Here is an 18,898-nt window from a genome sequence, read left to right as displayed (position 1 = left end):
GTGTCGTACCCACTGTAAAATTTGGTGGAGAATGGGAAGTGATCTCGGCGTGCATCAGCAAGGCTGGAATTGGACAGATTTGTCTTAATGAACAATGCATGAATCAAGCCACATACAGGGTCATCCTGAAGAAAAAAAAAGGGGGGGGGGGGATTGTTTTTTTCCCAGCAGGGCAATGTTGAATGCCTCACAGCCAAGTTAATCAAGTTGTGGATGGAGGACAACCAGTATCACTTAGACAATCATGGGCTGGCTTGGCTTGGCGTGGGCCATCAGCCAAGCGTGGCAGGGATTTGCGTTTCCATTACAACAGGGCTACGTCCTTGAAGGTGTGTCTTTAACTGATGACGGCTTGTCTTGAGTGATGTTTAAAAGCAGCGGGCTGATCCATGACTTAAGTCCCCCGTTAATTTTGATGTTTGCTTTTCTTCACAATAATTTTTCCCCATTACTTTTTATGTAAAAGCTTTTATTGCAAATCGGTAAAATAAGGAAATATTGAGTTTTTATTAAAAGTAACTCAATATGACCCCTGTACAGCTTAAAGTGACCATGCCACAGTAAAATAAAGCTGATATCCACAAACAGGGAGTCAGGAAAGAACCTTAACTCCAAACAACAGAGATTCCATTAGAAGCTACAAAAGTACTATAAGCCTGACGCACAGAGATTCTGAAAAACACCTTTCTCTCTGGTCTCCTGTACAGACACACCTAAAGCCTAGTTCACATTACACGATTTTCAACCTGATTTTGCAGCGTGGAGACTATCATAATCTTTTGAGTGTTCATACCTGGCGACGTGTTTCTGTCAGCGGGAGTCTCGCCAACTGCGTTACAACCTGTGTGCACACCACAAGATTCCTCCACTGAGCTGTCGCCAACAGAGCCCCAGATAACGCAGTGATGTCACCAAACTTGGAGACCACACATAGTAAAGGCATGGATATTCTTTATCATCCTGGGTCCAAACACAATGAGCTCTCCGAGATCCTGTGGACGCCACCATTGTTGTTGTTGCTACTTGCCGGCCGGCTGTGTTGCCAGATCTTGGGAGAGAAACAAGCAACAAGGGCTATGGAAACAAGCCCAAAAGAAGCGACTATCACGCGTTTAAATAACTTATTAGATAGATATATATATATATATATATATATAGAGGAAGTAGACGTTTAGAGAGCAAGCCCAAATAAGCAACTCCTCTTTAGAAACAGACCCACAGTCGCAGCTAATAGGGGCGTCGGTAGTGTAGTGGATAGTGCCAGCGCCCCATGTACAGAGGTGATGTTTCGCTGCAGCAGTCGCAGGTTCGATTCCGGCTTGCAACCCTTTGCTGCATGTCATCCCCCCACTCTCTCTCTCCCCATTTCACACTGTCCTGTCAATTAAAGGCAAAAAGCCCAAAAATTAATCTTAAAAAAAAATAAATAAAAATAATTAATTAAAAAAAAGTCGTGGCTAATAAGCGGACCTGGCAAGTGGCAACTGCGGCTTGTCCTCCTCACATTTCTTCCGTCCTCCTGCGTGCTGACGTGGGATGTATCCCGCCTATCATTGGCTGATGCTCTTTGTCAGTCGTGTCAGCCTTCTCCAGTTTTCTAGCATGCCAGATATCCAGTCCCAGTCACAGACGAGCGGGCGACTTGCCCATAGGCTTGTTCACACAATAGGACTCGTCGTGGCAGATTATCTGCCAACTCACCTCCAACCCAAGGTGGCTCTCAAGATCCTCTGTGACGTCAAAATCGCAGTGAAAATCGTGTAATGTGAACTAGGCTTAAGTTGTATCTCGCAACACACACTTGATTCAGGGGGAGAAGAGGGGTGGGACAACGGTGAGACATCGCCAATACCCACTTGGAGGCGGCCGGGTGTGCTTTTGGTAATACATCAGAGATGGCCATGTTAAAACTGACAAAGTAAACACAAATCGATGTGACACGGTTTCACTCAGCATGGCCAAAGTGCCAATGGAAAAGCCCTATTACTAAGTTTGACTCCTGTTCACACATGGAGAGAGACTTTGTACAGCTACCATACTCTCCTCAAGGTTTGCTGCTGTTTGACTCACCAGGCGAGAGAAGGGTCCTTTCCTCAGCAGAAGATCTGTGCTCTTCTGGTACTTGCGGATCTCCATTAAGGCTTTGGTCCCTGGTCGAAACCTTCTCTTCCTGGGAGTTAGAGGGGGCTCCTCTGGAAAACAGATGTAGAGTTTTTGAGTGTATATTTTCATGGCAGGACAGGACAAATTTTATCTTGTGGAGTACTGACATGTTGTTAAATGTTAATTCAGCTAATTTACATGTTTTTAAAATTGTTAGTTTTATTTAGTGTTGATAAAAGCAGTGACTTATTTCTGTGACTGGAATATAATCAACAGTTGGAATGCCAGCCCTGCTACTTCAGTCACTCTCACTTGAAACTTCACGTCGTCTTGGGGGCCGGGGTGTCGAACCAGAGGTCCCTGGGGCCAGCGGCGGGGAGCGACGTTGAGGGGTTTTGCCCTTTCGGCGACTTGCAGATGAATCATGACGCATCGCCTCCAACACACAGCCCAGGACCACAAGAGAAAAATACTGCAGCTGAGGTCTGACTGTGAAAGATTCCAAAGAACATTCCATACTTTAGTCAATCAAACAACAAACCTTCAAGTAATCTCTTTATACGAGTTGAATACCTTTTATTCCGTCAACTCTTCTCATTTGCTGTTTATACCTAAAAAATACAGTAATCAATGATGATTTAAACTAGATCGTCTCATCTAGGTGTTGTGATCTACTCATGTCATATCAGCCATAGCACAGGGACCTTAAAGCTCTGGGGCCGGCTGCACCAACTGTAGGCTTTACTACGCCTGGTTGTAACTCCTAAGACGGTCTTTGTTAAGACCCGTCTTAAGGAGTGGATTTACGCCGGTTGTATCAACAGGGCTTACGCCTGGTCTTAGCTACGCCGGTTTTAGCTGTGCGCATCCATGTGAATGCCCCCGGAATGCCGCACGCGGCCTGCCTAGAGGAGTGCGGTGAAGTCAAATGATGCGCCGCTGATTCACCCCGCATGCTTGACAGTTGACAGCCCCTCTCATCTGTGTTGACAGTTTATTTACAGCTTAAGATTTGAAGAAAACATGGAGGATCAATGAAAATTAAAGGGTAACTATACCGACATTGAAATTAGAAAATTAATCGAGCTGTACAGCCAGCACAGCGGAAAAAAACAGAAATAAGAAAAAACAGTTAGTATGGCAGAGATAACGAGGCACATCGATACGTGTTCAGACTCTGGCTGCCTTCGTACAGAGGCTGAGGAGGAAGAAGTGGAAAGATTCCCCTGCCTTAACTGGTTTGGATGGCTTTGCATGTTGCGGCCCAACACAAACTGTAAATCCGGTGACAGCTCTTCAATAAGTTCAAACAGATCTCTCCTACCGAATCAAAACCTCTCAATCAGCTCCTCGTCATTATATACGTCCAATGGATTGCTTCTGTCCCTAACTACTCTCTCCCGTCTAAATGCCCACTCGTTGTACAGACGGTGGATGAGACGTGCCATTATCAAGCTGGGCTCTCTGCGCTCTAGAGCGCATGAGCGCAGCTACATACTTCTTCTTCTGTGGTTTAATGGCTGCGGGCCGCTGCGGGCGTGCAGACTTACTTCCGCCTCTGGGTTACGTACTCTGGTTTGCTGACTTCCGCTGTGTCCGACCCGACCCAGGCTACGCTAAATAGCCATATAGAGAAAGGCAGGGTATGAAATTAACAAAATATTTTGGGGGCAATTTTGGCCCCCACGGTCTAAAAAATGGGGGCATTTTCAAAATGTTTGGGGGCCATCAAAAAATTTTAATTATGTTCTAACAATAAGCACATGAAAAGCAAAACCAACTAAGATAGTGTCTTCACTCTTCAGTAGAAACCACTATAAAAGAAACAAATAATGGGTCACATAAAGTTATGGTTGCAAAATATCACTCAGATTTCCTATAATTCAACCAGTTTAAATGTGATGATTTAACCATTAATCTACTGATAGCAGTACTAATGTTTCACCACATTACACTTACTTTTACTGTTAAAAAGGCCAAATTACTATAAATTCCTTAGATGCAATCCTGGAAGTAAGTTAATTTAAAATTTAACATTCATTCTACCTTAATTTTTCATTAATTTGTCATTGTGTAGACACAGATCACCCAAGAAATGGTTAATTTATACTTATGGTACAGCAAAGCCCCCTCCCCTTCTCTGTCAGATTACTCTCACATAATCAGTGCAATCTCGTTGATTATGTCTGGAAAATGAGCTGTAGACGTGACGGTAAATTAATTTAATGAAAATAAAATTATACTTTAATGTCAGATTGTAATACCGTTAAAAATATAAATACATATAGTTGTTTCGAAAACTTGGGGGCAATTTTGGCCCCCGGAACGTGGTTTTTGGGGGCATTATTGGATAAATTGCGGCCCTTGCTAATATCTGACACTGGAGAAAGGCTTTTTTGTCACTGTTGGGTTCAAATAAATATGCGGATCTTCAAGGGGGGGGGGGGGGGGGTGATACGAACTAGGGACAGTTTTATAAATGGTAAAAAGTTCCCTGCAGCTGCTTTAAGACCAGGCGTAAGCCCTGTTGGTGCAACCAGCCCCTGGAGTCTTTCTCAGTAGAACTACATACAATGGAGGCTTCCTGGACCCATCAGCCCAAAAACAGCAACAGTACTAGTCTGAAGAGATCACTTACTAAAGCAATTCATGAGAAATCAAGATAGTGACCAATAACTCTGTAAATGTAAATACTGTACATGGGTTAAAGACTTGTTAAAAAGACTGACATGAAGGTACCAATGGTTTACAATAGAGTCAAATGGCCTTAAGGAAGGTACTTAGTTTGATATTGTAATGTGGGTTTTGAGCTGTAAAAGTTCATTTATACTTCTGCGTTGAATCAACGCCGTAGCCATGGCCGGCGTAGGCTCCACATCAACTTAGAGCCTACGCTGTAACCTACACTGTAGCCTGACATGCACCTCCTCAGATACAGCTGCTGCTTTATTGTTTCATTTAAAATAAACTATTTCCATGTGATTATATGAATATTGGCTTTATTAATCTGTAGCACTATAATAAATGTTATGTTTATGAGCTAACTGGATTCAAACAGCTGCTTTTTGTATTGGAAACCAGTCAGGTGGTAAAATGTTCCAAAGTGCATGGACAATGTGGTCACAAGTTGATCTGGCTACTTCCCAATTTTAAGACACTACTGGCTGTATGCTGTCCGACTTTTAGAGTATCTGCTCCACAGTGAATGCGGTGATAGTGGCGCACGTGTTTATCATCCATCTCTCTTTTTTTTCTCATGATGAAGTGAGTTCGAATCCCGTGAAAATGTTCTCTTTTTTACCTTTCAACGGACTGGATGGTACTTTAATGTGGTACATTTATTTAAACAGGCACCAAAGACGAAACTGAGTAGGCTTATTTAGAAAATTTATTACAGATATGAGTTATATTTACAGAAAAAGCAACCTGCTCTCTTCCTGTTTTGAATATTCCGTTTACCATGAGTAAAGACAATAAGAAAAATATGCTACAGTAAAAATGCTCAAAATTTAGGACAGTTGCACTCTACTGATCATTCTTATTTCATCTCCCCTGTATTTGTTCAATTTTTAAGTTCATGAATTGGCCTGAAAATGACTGAATACCGCCATCTACAGGCGTTATGCGAGATTTAAGGTGGACTGAGAAATTCCAATTGGAAGCTGTGACTATGAAGCCAACTTCAGCCTCGTCTTTAATGTGGCATATGTTTATTTTAACAGGCGCCTAAGACGAAACTGAGTAGGCCTATTTAGAAATGTTATTACAGGTATGCGTTAAGTTTACAGGAAAAGCAACTTGCTCTCTTCCCGTTTCCAACATTCCGTTACAAGAGGTGCAATTCAAACCACGACTGGGTGTTAGTACGTGACTGGGTTCCTCTAAGAAGAGTCCAAAGACGGATCGGGTTGGCTATGTTTTGATATTGTAATGAAAAATTAAATAACGAGGCTTTCGCGAGGACAGCTACGTGTTCTCTTCCTGAGACTTCCCATGATCCTCGCTGAAAGTGGGCAGTTAACATGGTCCCGAGTAAATCCGAAACACAGGACAAGAAGTTTTAAATTGTTGTATTAACCCCGGCCAACCCCCTCCCCCCTTAATGTTAATGTAAAGTCTATGCGACCAAGTAACGAAAACGTTAACGTGCGGAGCGTCGGGCTCAATATAAAGCTACTTTAAGTCAAGCATAATGCTGTATGTTTCTTGACATAACGGCTGCATACCAATGCTACCACGGCTTACTCGGCCAAATCTCTTTAATGGCAGTGTAACTTTTAGGTGCTATTTTACGATTACGTGGTCATATTAACTCGCTCTTTTTTAAACCCTCCATTCCTCAATAAAGTCAATGTAAACTTACCAGTTTAAGATGAGTCAATGTTTCATCAAATACTGACAACCGAACTGACTGGCGGGGCAATCGCCATCAACAATAACATCCAACAGAAATTCAAACCACCGCTCACCGACCTAAGCCGCCGCCGCCTTCTTCTTCTTCTTCTTCTTCTGCGGATTTTCCGGCAGCGTAGACGCGTCTTGGCGTATTACTGCCCTCCACCGGTTCGGACCCTCATTGTCTTCTCAAAACCAACAGCACTATATATTATATATTATTAAATATGGGCTGATTAACAGTATTAAAAAATGGTTGCCGTTTAGCCCCTCCTCCAGATTCCCATGACCCTAGTAGTATGCACTTAGCTGGACATGCTTGACCTGAGCAGCTTAATTTGACCCAGTACTGCAAACCTAGTTTAATTCTCCTTAGAGACAAGGGCATTTCCCCCATTTCCACTAGCAAAGCAGAGATCGGTGAGGTTCTAAAAGCCCCAGAGCAGAGTCTCAGTGCCCTGGCCTGAATCACATCTAATTTGTTAAGCACTGATTCGAAAGCTGATACATAAATAAAACTCCCATAGTCAATAGCTGATCTTATCATTGCTTCATATATTTTGAACATGACCCCTCTGTCTGCCCCCAGTCACATCCAGCCAAGCTTCTCATAATATTTATCACTTTTTCACATTTCTCTACCACTTTAGATATGTGTGCTGCCCACGTCAGTTGTTTATTAAACCAGACTCCAAGAAATTTAAAAACTTTTACCTTCTCTAAAGGAGACCCATATATGCTCAATCCATTATTAGGAAGCTTCCTTTTAAAACCAGAAATCATATATTTAGACTTTGATGCAGATATCTTAAAGCCCCACTTATCTCCCCTTTCCACAACTGAGTCCAAGGCCTTTTGAACCTGCTTTAAAATAAACTCGACATTTCTACCTCTTTTCCAAATGGTCCCATCATTAGCAAATAGGGACCGCCCGAACCCCCCTCCAATGTTTTTAAAGATGTCATTAATCATAACATTAAAGAGGACTGGGCTGATGACACTTCCTTGTGGGGTACCATTTTCTATTTCCACTGTCTTAGAGCTTTCCCCCCAACCCTTACTTGAATCGTTCTTTTCCTCAGAAAATCTTGGATCCAATTAAACATCCTACCTCTAACCCTGAGGTCATACAGCTTAAATAACAAACCCTCCTTCCATAAAGAATCATAAGCCTTCTCAATATCTAAAAACACTCCTACAGCAACTTCTTTATTAACAAATGCCTTCTTGACATCATATTCCAAAACTGCCACTTACTCCATAGTTGAACTACCAATCCTAAAACCATTCTGATAATCTGTAATAAGACCCTTTGTTTCCAAGAAATATACCAACCTATTAGTTACCATTCTTTCCATAATTTTGCAGAGCACTGATGTCAATGCTATAGGTCGATATGAAGATGGGTCAGACCTGTCTTTACCTGGTTTCAAGATAGGAATTATGACTACATGTTTCCATTCAGATGGCAATCTGCCCTCATCCCACACTGTATTAAACAAAGCTAAAATTTCATGCAGAACTTCCTCCCCCAGATGTTTAAAAAAGGCATAAGCCAGACCATCTCTTCCTGGGGTAGTATTTGCCCCTGAAGCAATTGCATCCTTCATTTCTTTCAGTGTAAAAAAGGTGTTCACAGGACTAACATTATCAGAACTCCAATCCAACTTCCACTGGTTAACTAACATAAACTCTTTCCTCTCTAGATCACCACACGATTCCCGAGCGTGGCACCGCTGCTGCTCACCACGCCCTTAGGGGATGGGCCAAATGCGGAGAACAAATTTCACACACTCAGGTGTGTGACAATCAGTGGAACTCATTCATTCATTCATCTTCTAACCGCTTCATCCTCTTGAGGGTTGCAGGGAGGGCTGGAGCCTATCCCAGCTGACATCGGGCGAGAGGCAGGGTACACCCTGGACAGGTCGCCAGACTATCGCAGGGCTGACACATAGAGACAGACAACCATTCACACTCACATTCACACCTACGGACAATTTAGAGTTATCAATTAACCTAGTCCCCAATCTGCATGTCTTTGGACTGTGGGAGGAAGCCGGAGTGCCCAGAGAGAACCCACGCTGACACGGGGAGAACATGCAAACTCCGCACAGAAGGGCTCCCACGCCCGGGATCGAACCGGCAACCCTCTTGCTGTGAGGCGACAGTGCTAACCACCACACCACCGTGCCGCCCAATCAGTGGATTTTAATCTTTAATCTTCCTACCTCTCACCTCCCCAAGACTATCAGAGCTATGCACTTCCTGGAAAGACTCCACACACATGTCAGCCTTTTCTGTGTTGGTAACTGCCTCCACCTCCCCTTTTTATAACACTGGCATAGATCTTTTTTTGTAACTCCCTGAAATTCTACACACAGCTGACCACAGGTCCCTTACTGGGGTCTCGGGTCCTAATGTTCCACAGAACCTCCTCCAACAGTTTCTTTTTGCATTCTTTATTACTTTTCTCACTATTGCCCTTCTTTTTTTATATTCTACAGCATGACTTACCATTTGGGTGCCTCCTTAATTGTCTATATGCTTTATTCCTATTTCTTACGGCTACATCACAGTCCTTGTTCCACCAAGGGACCAATACATGGGACTGGGGACTCTGTTTCATGGGAACAGTACACTGGGCTGCGTTATGGATCATTTCACTCAGGGAAGTGCCCACTGAGCCATCACTGTCTACTTCACTAATTAACCTTTGGGCTTTCAATTGAAAGCCTTCCCAGTCAGCCCGAGAGAAATTATACCTGACACCCTGATCCTCCACTTCAACTCTCAATTCTCTACCAAACCGACCAAGAATTGGAAAATGATCACTGCCCATAGTGTACCTATCTAATACATCCCATTCTCCTACTCTGACTAAATCAATCAATCAATCAATTTTATTTATAAAGCCCAATATCACAAATCACAATTTGCCTCACAGGGCTTTACAGCATACGACATCCCTCTGTCCTTATGACCCTCGCAGCGGATAAGGAAAAACTCCCCAAAAAAACCCTTTAACGGGGAAAAAAAACGGTAAAAACCTCAGGAAGAGCAACTGAGGAGGGATCCCTCTTCCAGGACGGACAGACGTGTAATAGATGTCGTACAGAACAGATCAGCATAATAAATTAACAGTAATCCATATGACACAATGAGACAGAGGGAGAGAGAGAGAGAGAGAGATGCAGGTAATGACAGTAGCTTACAACAACATTATTGAAAGTAATAATATTATAGTTATAGTTCTGGCTACTGTGGTACAATATGTTGAAAGTATGTATTAATATCTGGCAGTATACATGTGTGACAATAGTCATATGTGTATAATAACAGTAGAAGTATGACTAATGACTAATGATGGCAGCAGCAGCAGGAGGCATCTGGCAGGACCACGGCAGCAGCACAACCACACACGTCACGCAGTCCAGGCACCACTGCGATATGAGTTAATCTGAGAGACAGTGGAGCACAAAGGCTCCGGAGAAGAAGCCGAGTTAGTGACATCCACAATGGCCGAGTTAGCAAGATGCAGTAATAGGATACGAGAGAGAGAGAGAGAGAGAAGGAGAGAAGGTGCCCGGTGTATTATAGGGGGGTTCTCCGGCAGACTAGGCCTAAGTCAGCCTAACTAGGGGCTGGTACAGGGCAAGCCTGAGCCAGCCCTAACCATAAGCTTTATCAAAGAGGAAAGTCTTAAGTCTAGTCTTAAATGTGGAGATGGATTAAATTAAATTAAATTAGATGAAGCAAACAATAAGTCAATATGACTACAATATGACTACATGCGTTACTTAAAATATGGAACCTGGTAGGCCTCCCGTCCTTTATCATGACCAGATCATCCTTATCTATAAAATCTTCTACCACCACTCCATTGTGATCCCTTTTATTACTGCCCCATAAGGGGTTGTGAGCATTATAATTCCCCACCCATATACTAGGACCCTTGATCTGCACCATTATCCCATCTAAATCAGACAAAATTTAGCGTTCACAGGGATTATACAAATTCACCACAGTTATTGAGCTGCTGCTATTCCACAATTCCACAGCCACACCCTCAAGATTAGTGTACAGGTCAAGCTTTCTATATTGAAGTCCATTTGTAATAAATGTTGCACACCCTCCACCTGATTTATCAGGCCTGTCCTTCCTCAAACAAACATATCTGGAATTACAAAATCAAGACAGGGCTTCAACCAAGTTTCCTGAAAACATATCAGTTCTGGCGTATCTTTAAATGCAGCAGCAAACCTCTTCAATTCCTATCCATTTGCTATCAAGCTCCGAGCATTCCATTGTAAGATATAAAACATTAGAATACTAATAACCAGCATCATCAGACCCAACGGACTCACTGACTCTGGACCTCACTCTCTGTGAATTACCCTTCATTTTCTCTAACATGTACCCGTGTAGTTTCTCTGGTAACTGCTTTGTGTCAAGGAACCTTTCTGCTGCGTCAACAATCAGCTTTATAACGCTTGACCTGGAAGTACAACCTCTAGCCCCCACTAACACATCCACTATGAAAGCTAAGAAAGTGTGGTAGGACGGCACAGCCTGTCCCCCCCTCATTCTGTTTGTGTGTGTATTGGATCAGGTGAATAGCAATGTAGGCTCCCTCCCTTGCTCCCCGCCCACTGAATGCTGCTGGGCTGGGAGCAATTATCCTATTCCACCTGGCTTACGGGGCGGTGCCAGGCAAAGCTATATCTGGGGGAGGGCTATGCATCTCGGATGTGGGTGTTGGGAGTTCGAGTTGATTCGGTCCTCGGAGAATACTTGTTAAACTGTTTAATATAGTTAGCCATGTCTGATTGTGTTCCTGGTAGGTTGAGTGAGAAGTGGTTGTGTGAGTGTCGGCCGACGGCCTGTATAGGTCCGGTAGCGGCACGTGCATCCTATTTCTCCTATTTCTTTTGTTTGAGTCTGTTATTTTCGGATCTTCTTAATCGACAAATTCTTTGTAAGTAAAAGAGCATCAGGGCTGGCCCATGCCCACAGGTGAAGTAAATCTTGAGAGGGAGGGGGAGGCTGGAGTAGAGGCTAATTGGGTTAATGTCAGTACCTCTAAGAAAAGAAAAGAGAGAGACAGGAGAGGTTACAATTCACAAGACAGCGACATTGATAATAATCAACCGAAGTCTAGAAAGATGGATGAAAGGGAAGGGAAAGCTTTCAAGGTTTTCTTTAAAATGAAAGGGGAAGGCCAAGGCTTTGGTTCACTTAGTCCCTTGAAATTGTCAAAGGCACTTAAGAAAGAAATAGGTGATGTTTTGCATGCTAGTACTATGAACAATGGATCACTCATGATAATTTGCAAGTCAGCAGACCAGCAAGCCAAGGCCCTGAAGGTTAAGAACTTAATGGGGAAAGGAGTGGAAGGGTTTGCTCCAAAAGAGAATAGTGGTGTTAAAGGAGTAATCTATGATGTGTCAGTGGAAATATCTGAGCAAGAGATGCTAAACAACCTGAAGGGGGGTAACGTTGTGAGTGTGAGTCGAATGGGGAACCCTCAAAATGGAAAAAATAGTCCTCCAGTACTTCTTGTATTTAAAGAGGATGAACTGCCAAAAAAAGTATCACTTGGCTATTTGATATATCCTGTCAGACCATATGAGAGGGCTCCTTTACGATGTTTTAACTGTCAAAGATATGGTCATGTGGCTGCTGTATGCAGGGGTCGGCGTCGCTGCAGACGGTGTGGAGAAGATCATGATGGGAAAGAATGCAATAAGGATATGAAGTGTCCAAACTGTGGAGGGGAACATCTTGCTTCATTTCGGGGGTGCCCAGATTCAGTAAAAGCTGAGCAGGTTCAGAAAATAAGGCAGGAAAAAACAATTCCTTATGCAGAAGCTGTGAAGAGGGTGGAAGGGATAAGAAGCTTCACTAATATGCAGGCCCATGGGTCTGGCATTGCTAGGAAAATAGAACTACCTGGGACTACTTCTGCAACACCAGAAGAAACAATTGTAGTTAATAAGAAGGCCTTCCTAGCTTTTATGGTAGAGGCAATCTGGAAAGTTAAAATGGTGGCCAAAAAGAAGTCAGATGCAGTACATGAAGTTGTCTCAGCAGCTGAGAAGCTAATTGGAATTTCTGGAATAGCCCCGAAAGAGCTATGGGAACTGACTTATGCTAGTGACCCTGAAGTGAGATCACAGTTTATAAAGGGAAGTCAAGACCTGTCTCCAAATGTGACTGAGGATGAAATGATCAGCGAGGAAGATAATGATGATTGTTAAACTTTTTGTGCTAATGTTTTACTTGTTGCAGTGGAATGCCAGAAGTCTAATAGCAAATGGTCAGGAACTAAAAAGGTTTTTAGGTGCATTTCAAGAACTTCCTGAGTTAGTGTGTATACAGGAAACATGGTTGAAACCCTGTTTAGACTTTGTGATTCCAGGCTACGTAAGTGAAAGAGCAGATAGAGTTGATAGAAATGGGGGAGGGTGTGCAACATTCATCAAGTCAGGAATCCAGTATCAAAGAAAATTGATTAAAACTAAAATAGAAAGTGTTATTATTGAGGTGTGGACCCCAGAAGGGAAAATCTTAGTTGTCAATATGTATAATCCCCCTACTGATAAGCTGGAGGAGGAGCAGTTAGATGCAATCATCGAAAATGTTAGCTGTCCAGTTTTATGGATGGGAGATCTTAATGCACACAACCCACTATGGGGAAGTAGAGGCATAGATGGAAATGGGCAGTTGTTGGAAAACTTTATAGATAAGCATGGTTTAGTGGTGTTAAATGATGGGAGGCCAACTTGGTTTAGGTCCAGTCAGAGTGCTCAGTCCTGCATAGATGTGACTTTAGCCTCAGCACTCTTAGCGCAAGTGGGTGAGTGGGACTTAATGGACAGGTATACGCTCAGCAGTGATCATGTTCCAATTCTAAGCAGGTTTGGGAGAACTTTAGGCAGAGAGTCTCTTGTTAAATTAAGGTCCTTTAATTATAAAAGGGCAAGATGGGAAGAGTTCGAGGAAAGCTCTCAGATGGAGGTGGGAAGGATTTGCAGTGAGGGAGGGGTAGATTCCTGGCATAGTTCATTATGTGAGGTGATAGGGGCAGTAGCATCTGAATTCATACCAATGAAAAAAGCTCCTGGGGGAAAACCATTAGTCCCTTGGTGGAATGAGGCTTGCAATACTGTGGTTAGAGCTCGAAATAAGGCATAGAGGAAGCTAAGATTGCATCCAATTGAACAATATGCAATTGAATACAAAAGACTAAGAGCAAAAGCTAGAAAGGTGATAAAAGAGGCAAAGAGGAATAGCTGGCGGGACTTTTGTAGTGAACTGGGGCCTCAGACTAGGGTTGGTCAGGTCTGGAGCTTGATCCATCGCATGTCTGGAGCATTTAAACAGGCAAATATCCCGGTTCTCCAACACCAAGGTAGCACAGCTATACAAAACAAAGATAAAGCAGATTTGCTGGTTAAGGCATTTCAGCAAGTTCATAGTTCTGAGTGTGTTGGAGCAGAGAATAGGAAAAGAAGAAAGGAGATAATTACTAAAGAACAAGATAAATTGCAATACAACAATGACAATTCAGATGTGTTTAATGTATTCTTCACTATGCAGGAGTTAAAGAGAGCAGTGAAGGCTGGATCGCATACAGCACCAGGGAGAGATGACCTGAGTTACCCTATGCTTAAGCACTTAGGTGAGCTGATGTTAGAAGAGTTATTGGCACTAATAAATACAGTTTGGGAAGAGGGAAGGCTGCCTAAAGAGTGGAAACATGCTATTGTTATCCCAGTGCTGAAACTGGGAAAAAACCCTCATTTGCCAGGATCATATAGGCCAATAGCCCTTACATCAGTGGTGTGTAAAGTCATAGAGCGTATGGTCACGGATCGATTGGTTTATATATTAGAGAAGAGGGGGTATTTTGTAGCATATCAGAGTGGATTTAGACATGGGAGGTCAACAATGGATTCTGTGCTGAAACTAGATATGGATATTAAAAAAGCTTTGACAAATATGGATGGCAGCGTGAGACTGCGAGACCACTGTGGGATTTTGAGATTCAACATGGCGGCGCCTAGCTGCTAGATTAGACATCAACAAACTAGCCAAACAAATATAATTACCTAACGGGTGACAACTCCAGCCTGCACCATCAGCCAGAGTGGAGGACCTAGAAGAGTTTATCGATCACTACTACTACAAGTGCATCATGGTGGGTCCTGCCGACAACCCCAATAAGAGGAAGAAGACCGACTCAGCCACTGATACACAAGACTTATTATCCTCCGAATTTAGCGTCTTGGAATCCATCAACAAGAAGCTAGAAGTGCTCGGTATGCTTAACCAGGAGATAAAAGACCTGAAGGTAAGCTTGGAGTTCACTTACCAGCAGATTAGCGACCTGCAGCAAAACAACGCTGAACTCCGTTCCACCTTAGCGGCGGTCACTTCAGATGTAGATCTCCTCAAAAAGGAAAATAAACTCCTGAAGGAAACTGTCCTCGACGTGCAGTCCAGAAGTATGAGAGACAATTTAATCATTTCTGGCATCCCGGAGAGCACACCAGACAACCCAGAAGTCCAGGTAAAAAAGTTCATGGTGACAGCCCTCAAGATCCCGACGGAGACTGTCAACAACATCACCTTTCACCGCGTCCACAGGCTCGGACCCCGAGGAGGCCAGCGTCCTCGTCCTATCATCGCCAAATTCAAACATTATCAGCAGAAAATGCTCGTTAAGAGTAAAGGACGAGAGCTAAAAGGCACTTCGTTCAGTATGAACGATCAGTTCCCCAGGGAAATCAACGAGAGGCAGAAAGTGTTATATCCCATTTTAAAAGAGCACAGGCAGAAGGGAAATAGGGAAATCTTGTGGTCAACAAATTATACATAGATGGGCAGCTGTTCCGCCACTCTAGCACCACCCCATGGCTCTTCTAAGTGAGATAAGTGCCCCTAAAACCACAAAACAAAGTAGAACCATAGCTTAATCGTATTATAAAAGGAATAAAAAAAAAATTTAAAAAAAGACCAAAAGATGTGTGTATGCATGTATATATATATTGGGGCTGCACTATTCTTGAAATAAATAAATAAATATATGTATATATATTTCATTCAAAATGGTACTCTGACACATTTCTCCTGCAACAGATAATTAAGCATTCCTGCGATTGCAATGCAATGCAATGCGGCCCTGGTATATATGTATGTATGTATGTATATATGCAGATGTATATGTATGTACATGTGGTTATATGGATATATATGTATATATAATGAACACAACACTGACTTACTGAAAAGGAAAAAAAGGAAAAAAAAAATCTCACAGGGTGTGAATGTACACTTCACACACTCCACCCAGCATTCTGCCTTTACTTCTCTATTTTTTTCCCTCCTTCATGTCCCCCCCCCCCCCCCCCCCCCCTCCCTCCCCCTATCCCTCTCACTCACTCCCTCTCCCTCACCTCACACACAAATACACTCCATGCAACCCCTTTGTTTTTCAGGTTTGTGAATACCTCAAGGCACAGACGCTTCTGGTTGTTGAACATGCTTGTATATATTCTAATGCTCTGCTCCATAACCCTGCGATGCTTCACCATGACACATCGGTTGACTGTAATACATACACTTAACAATTACATATACTCATGCAAAATCCACGCAGATAGAAACTCACATAGAAACACACACAGATTATTCTCCATACCCACACACAGTATGATAAAACCCCCACTTTGTCAATGTCACACCTAAACTTGGTTTCCTGGAATGTACATGGCATCCGCTGACAGGCGAAAAAAATTAAAGTGATGGACTTTGTCACAAAATTGAAAACAGATATTTTTCTCCTACAAGAAACCCACTTGCTAAAGTCAGAAGAAAAATCTCTTAAAGATCCAAATTTTAATAAAATTTTTTCATCCTGCTATAACAACAGACAAAGGGGTGTCTCTATCATGGTCCACAAGAGACTTTACTTTAAAGAGCACGGTAACAGACCCAGAAGGCCGCTACATCATTATTCAGGCAACAATCTTTAACAAATTATATACAATTGTTAATCTATATGCCCCTAATAATGATGATCCAGCCTTCTTTCACACAATCTTCTCTCTACTATCTAACCTATCAGACAGCTCGACAACTATAATTGGAGGAGACTTTAACACAGTCCTAAATGCTTCATTAGACCGATCTAGTAACTCAGTACACACAAAGCAATCACAATCGGCTAAGGTAATACAGGAATATATGGATGATTTTGGGCTTGGCGATGGCTGGAGACTCAAATACCCATCGAAGAGGGAATATACTTTCTTCTCTCCTGTGCATCGCTCATTTTCAAGAATTGACTTTTTTCTCTTAAATAACTCCATCTCACAAAAAATTACCACAAAAATACACCCGATCATTATCAGCAACCATGCACCAATATCACTCAATCTGCAAATAGAAACCATCAATAAACGGCCCCCAACATGGCACTTTAATATCTCTTTACTCAAAGACCCAGACTTTGACAAAATGGTGAGACGGGAGTGGGCAAACTTTCTTGAAGACAATGACTCTCCAACTTTATCTCCATCTTTAACATGGGAAACTGGGAAGGCAGTAATCAGAGGAAAAATTATATCATACTCCTCCTACAAGAAGAAACAGGAATTGCAAGCGGAAAAAAACATTGAGGAAAAAATTAAACAACTAACACAGGAATATGCAAACAATCCAAGTGATCAAGTATGGACCCAATTACAGTGTACAAAATCGCAACTGGACAATATTCTATCAAAGAAAACTGAATTTATCATACAGCAACTAAGATATAATAATTTTGAACACAGTAACAAATCAGGAAAATTTTTGGCTAATCAGCTCCAACGCAATGAAGAAAAATCTCTGATACCAACAATCCAGGGGCCGTCCGGAAATTATACACAATCTCCTCAGGAGATCAATCAGATTTTCTATTCTTTCTACCATAACTTCTATTCAACAGTAAACAATCCAAACCCAGAAGATATTCAGGCTTTTCTCGATAACCTAAATTTACCTCAGTTATCCACGGAACACAGAAATATGTTAGACGCCCCCCTGACTATTAATGACCTGCAGAGCGCATTAGACAAAATGCCAACAGGTAAGGCTCCAGGACCAGACGGCTTTCCTGCCGAATTTATAAAACATTTCTGGACAATATTAGCACCACTTTTCATCAGGACAGTGACAGAGATAAAAAAGAATGGAGGTATAAGACCTCACATGAATACAGCAGCAATCAAATTATTACTAAAGCCAGACAAAGACCCCACACTTCCTTCTAGCTACCGTCCTCTATCACTAATCAACAGTGATATCAAAATTATCTCAAAGGCACTTGCTTCTAGACTGGAGAAAATAATCGCATCAATAATTCATAATGATCAAACGGGCTTCATTAATGGCAGACACTCAAGTAATAATGTCAGAAGAGTTCTTAATCTGATAAGTAAAGTACAACGCGTTAATACAAAAGCAATTATTCTGTCACTTGATGCAGAAAAAGCCTTCAACAAGGTCAACTGGTCCTTCCTATTTGCCACCCTGAGTGGATTTGGCTTTGGAGAGTCATTTATCCAGTGGGTATCAGCCTTATACAGTTCCCCTAAGGCCACAGTCACCACCAACGGGATCACATCTAAAAGCTTCATTTTGCAGAGAGGAACAAGACAAGGGTGCCCACTCTCACCTCTACTGTTTGCAATATTCATCGAACCATTGGCTATGGCAGTCCATCAGAACAGCAAGATCATAGGTATCCATTCCGCCAATTCAGAGCATAAAATCAATCTATATGCTGACGACATTTTACTTTATCTACAAGAACCGAAATCGTCTTTACATGAAGTATTTAATCTCATAACAAATTTTTCTAAACTTTCGGACTACTCCATCAACTGGTCCAAATCAACAATAATGCCAATAACGGAGAACTCTTGGAATCCTGCAGACCAAAAATTTTCTCTCCCTGTGGGCAACATAAGATATCTTGGCATAAATATTTCACCCAAACTATCAGACCTGGTCCACCTGAACTTTAGCCCGCTGCTAGATAAGATCTGTGGTGACCTGAAGCACTGGAATAATCTTCCCATCTCCCTCCTGAGACGAATAGCCACAGTTAAAATGAAAATTCTACCCCAAATTAACTATTTTTTTCCATGATTCCATTCACACCCACATCGAAATGGTTCCTGTCATTAGATTCTGCAATTATAAAATTCTACCCAAAGAACAAAACAGCAAAAATTAGCCTAAACACCCTTCAGAAAAACAAATTGGAAGGGGATTGGATGCTCCTAACTTTAAACATTACTATTTAGCTAACCAGCTACAATACCTATTGAAATGGTTATATCCTAAC

The 18,898-nt window shown here is 42.2% G+C and overlaps 1 protein-coding gene across 2 annotated transcripts in view; it reads right to left on the bottom strand.

Annotated features, from left to right (window-relative positions):
* The window catches only part of cenpa (histone H3-like centromeric protein A), a 69,036-nt gene extending 62,420 nt beyond the window's left edge, over positions 1–6,616 (bottom strand). Inside the window, exons 1-4 of one of the 2 annotated variants that reach the window (XM_033647673.2) lie at positions 6,467–6,580; positions 2,677–2,714; positions 2,416–2,592; positions 2,071–2,192 (exon numbers count right to left, since the gene is read on the bottom strand). In XM_033647673.2, coding sequence (XP_033503564.2) covers positions 2,071–2,192; positions 2,416–2,592; positions 2,677–2,701 — 324 coding nt within the window. In that variant the 5' untranslated portion in view covers positions 2,702–2,714; positions 6,467–6,580. Of the gene's footprint in view, positions 1–2,070; positions 2,193–2,415; positions 2,593–2,676; positions 2,715–6,466 lie in introns of both variants that reach the window. The other variant, XM_033647675.2, reaches the window with a different exon arrangement.
* Positions 6,617–18,898: the final 12,282 nt, after the last annotated feature.

The sequence above is a fragment of the Epinephelus lanceolatus genome, chromosome 19, assembly GCF_041903045.1.
Source record: "Epinephelus lanceolatus isolate andai-2023 chromosome 19, ASM4190304v1, whole genome shotgun sequence".
NCBI classification, from domain to species: Eukaryota; Metazoa; Chordata; class Actinopteri; order Perciformes; family Serranidae; genus Epinephelus; species Epinephelus lanceolatus.
The sequence above is the reverse complement of the archived record's forward strand: the minus strand, read 5'-3'. Positions and strand labels throughout refer to the sequence as shown.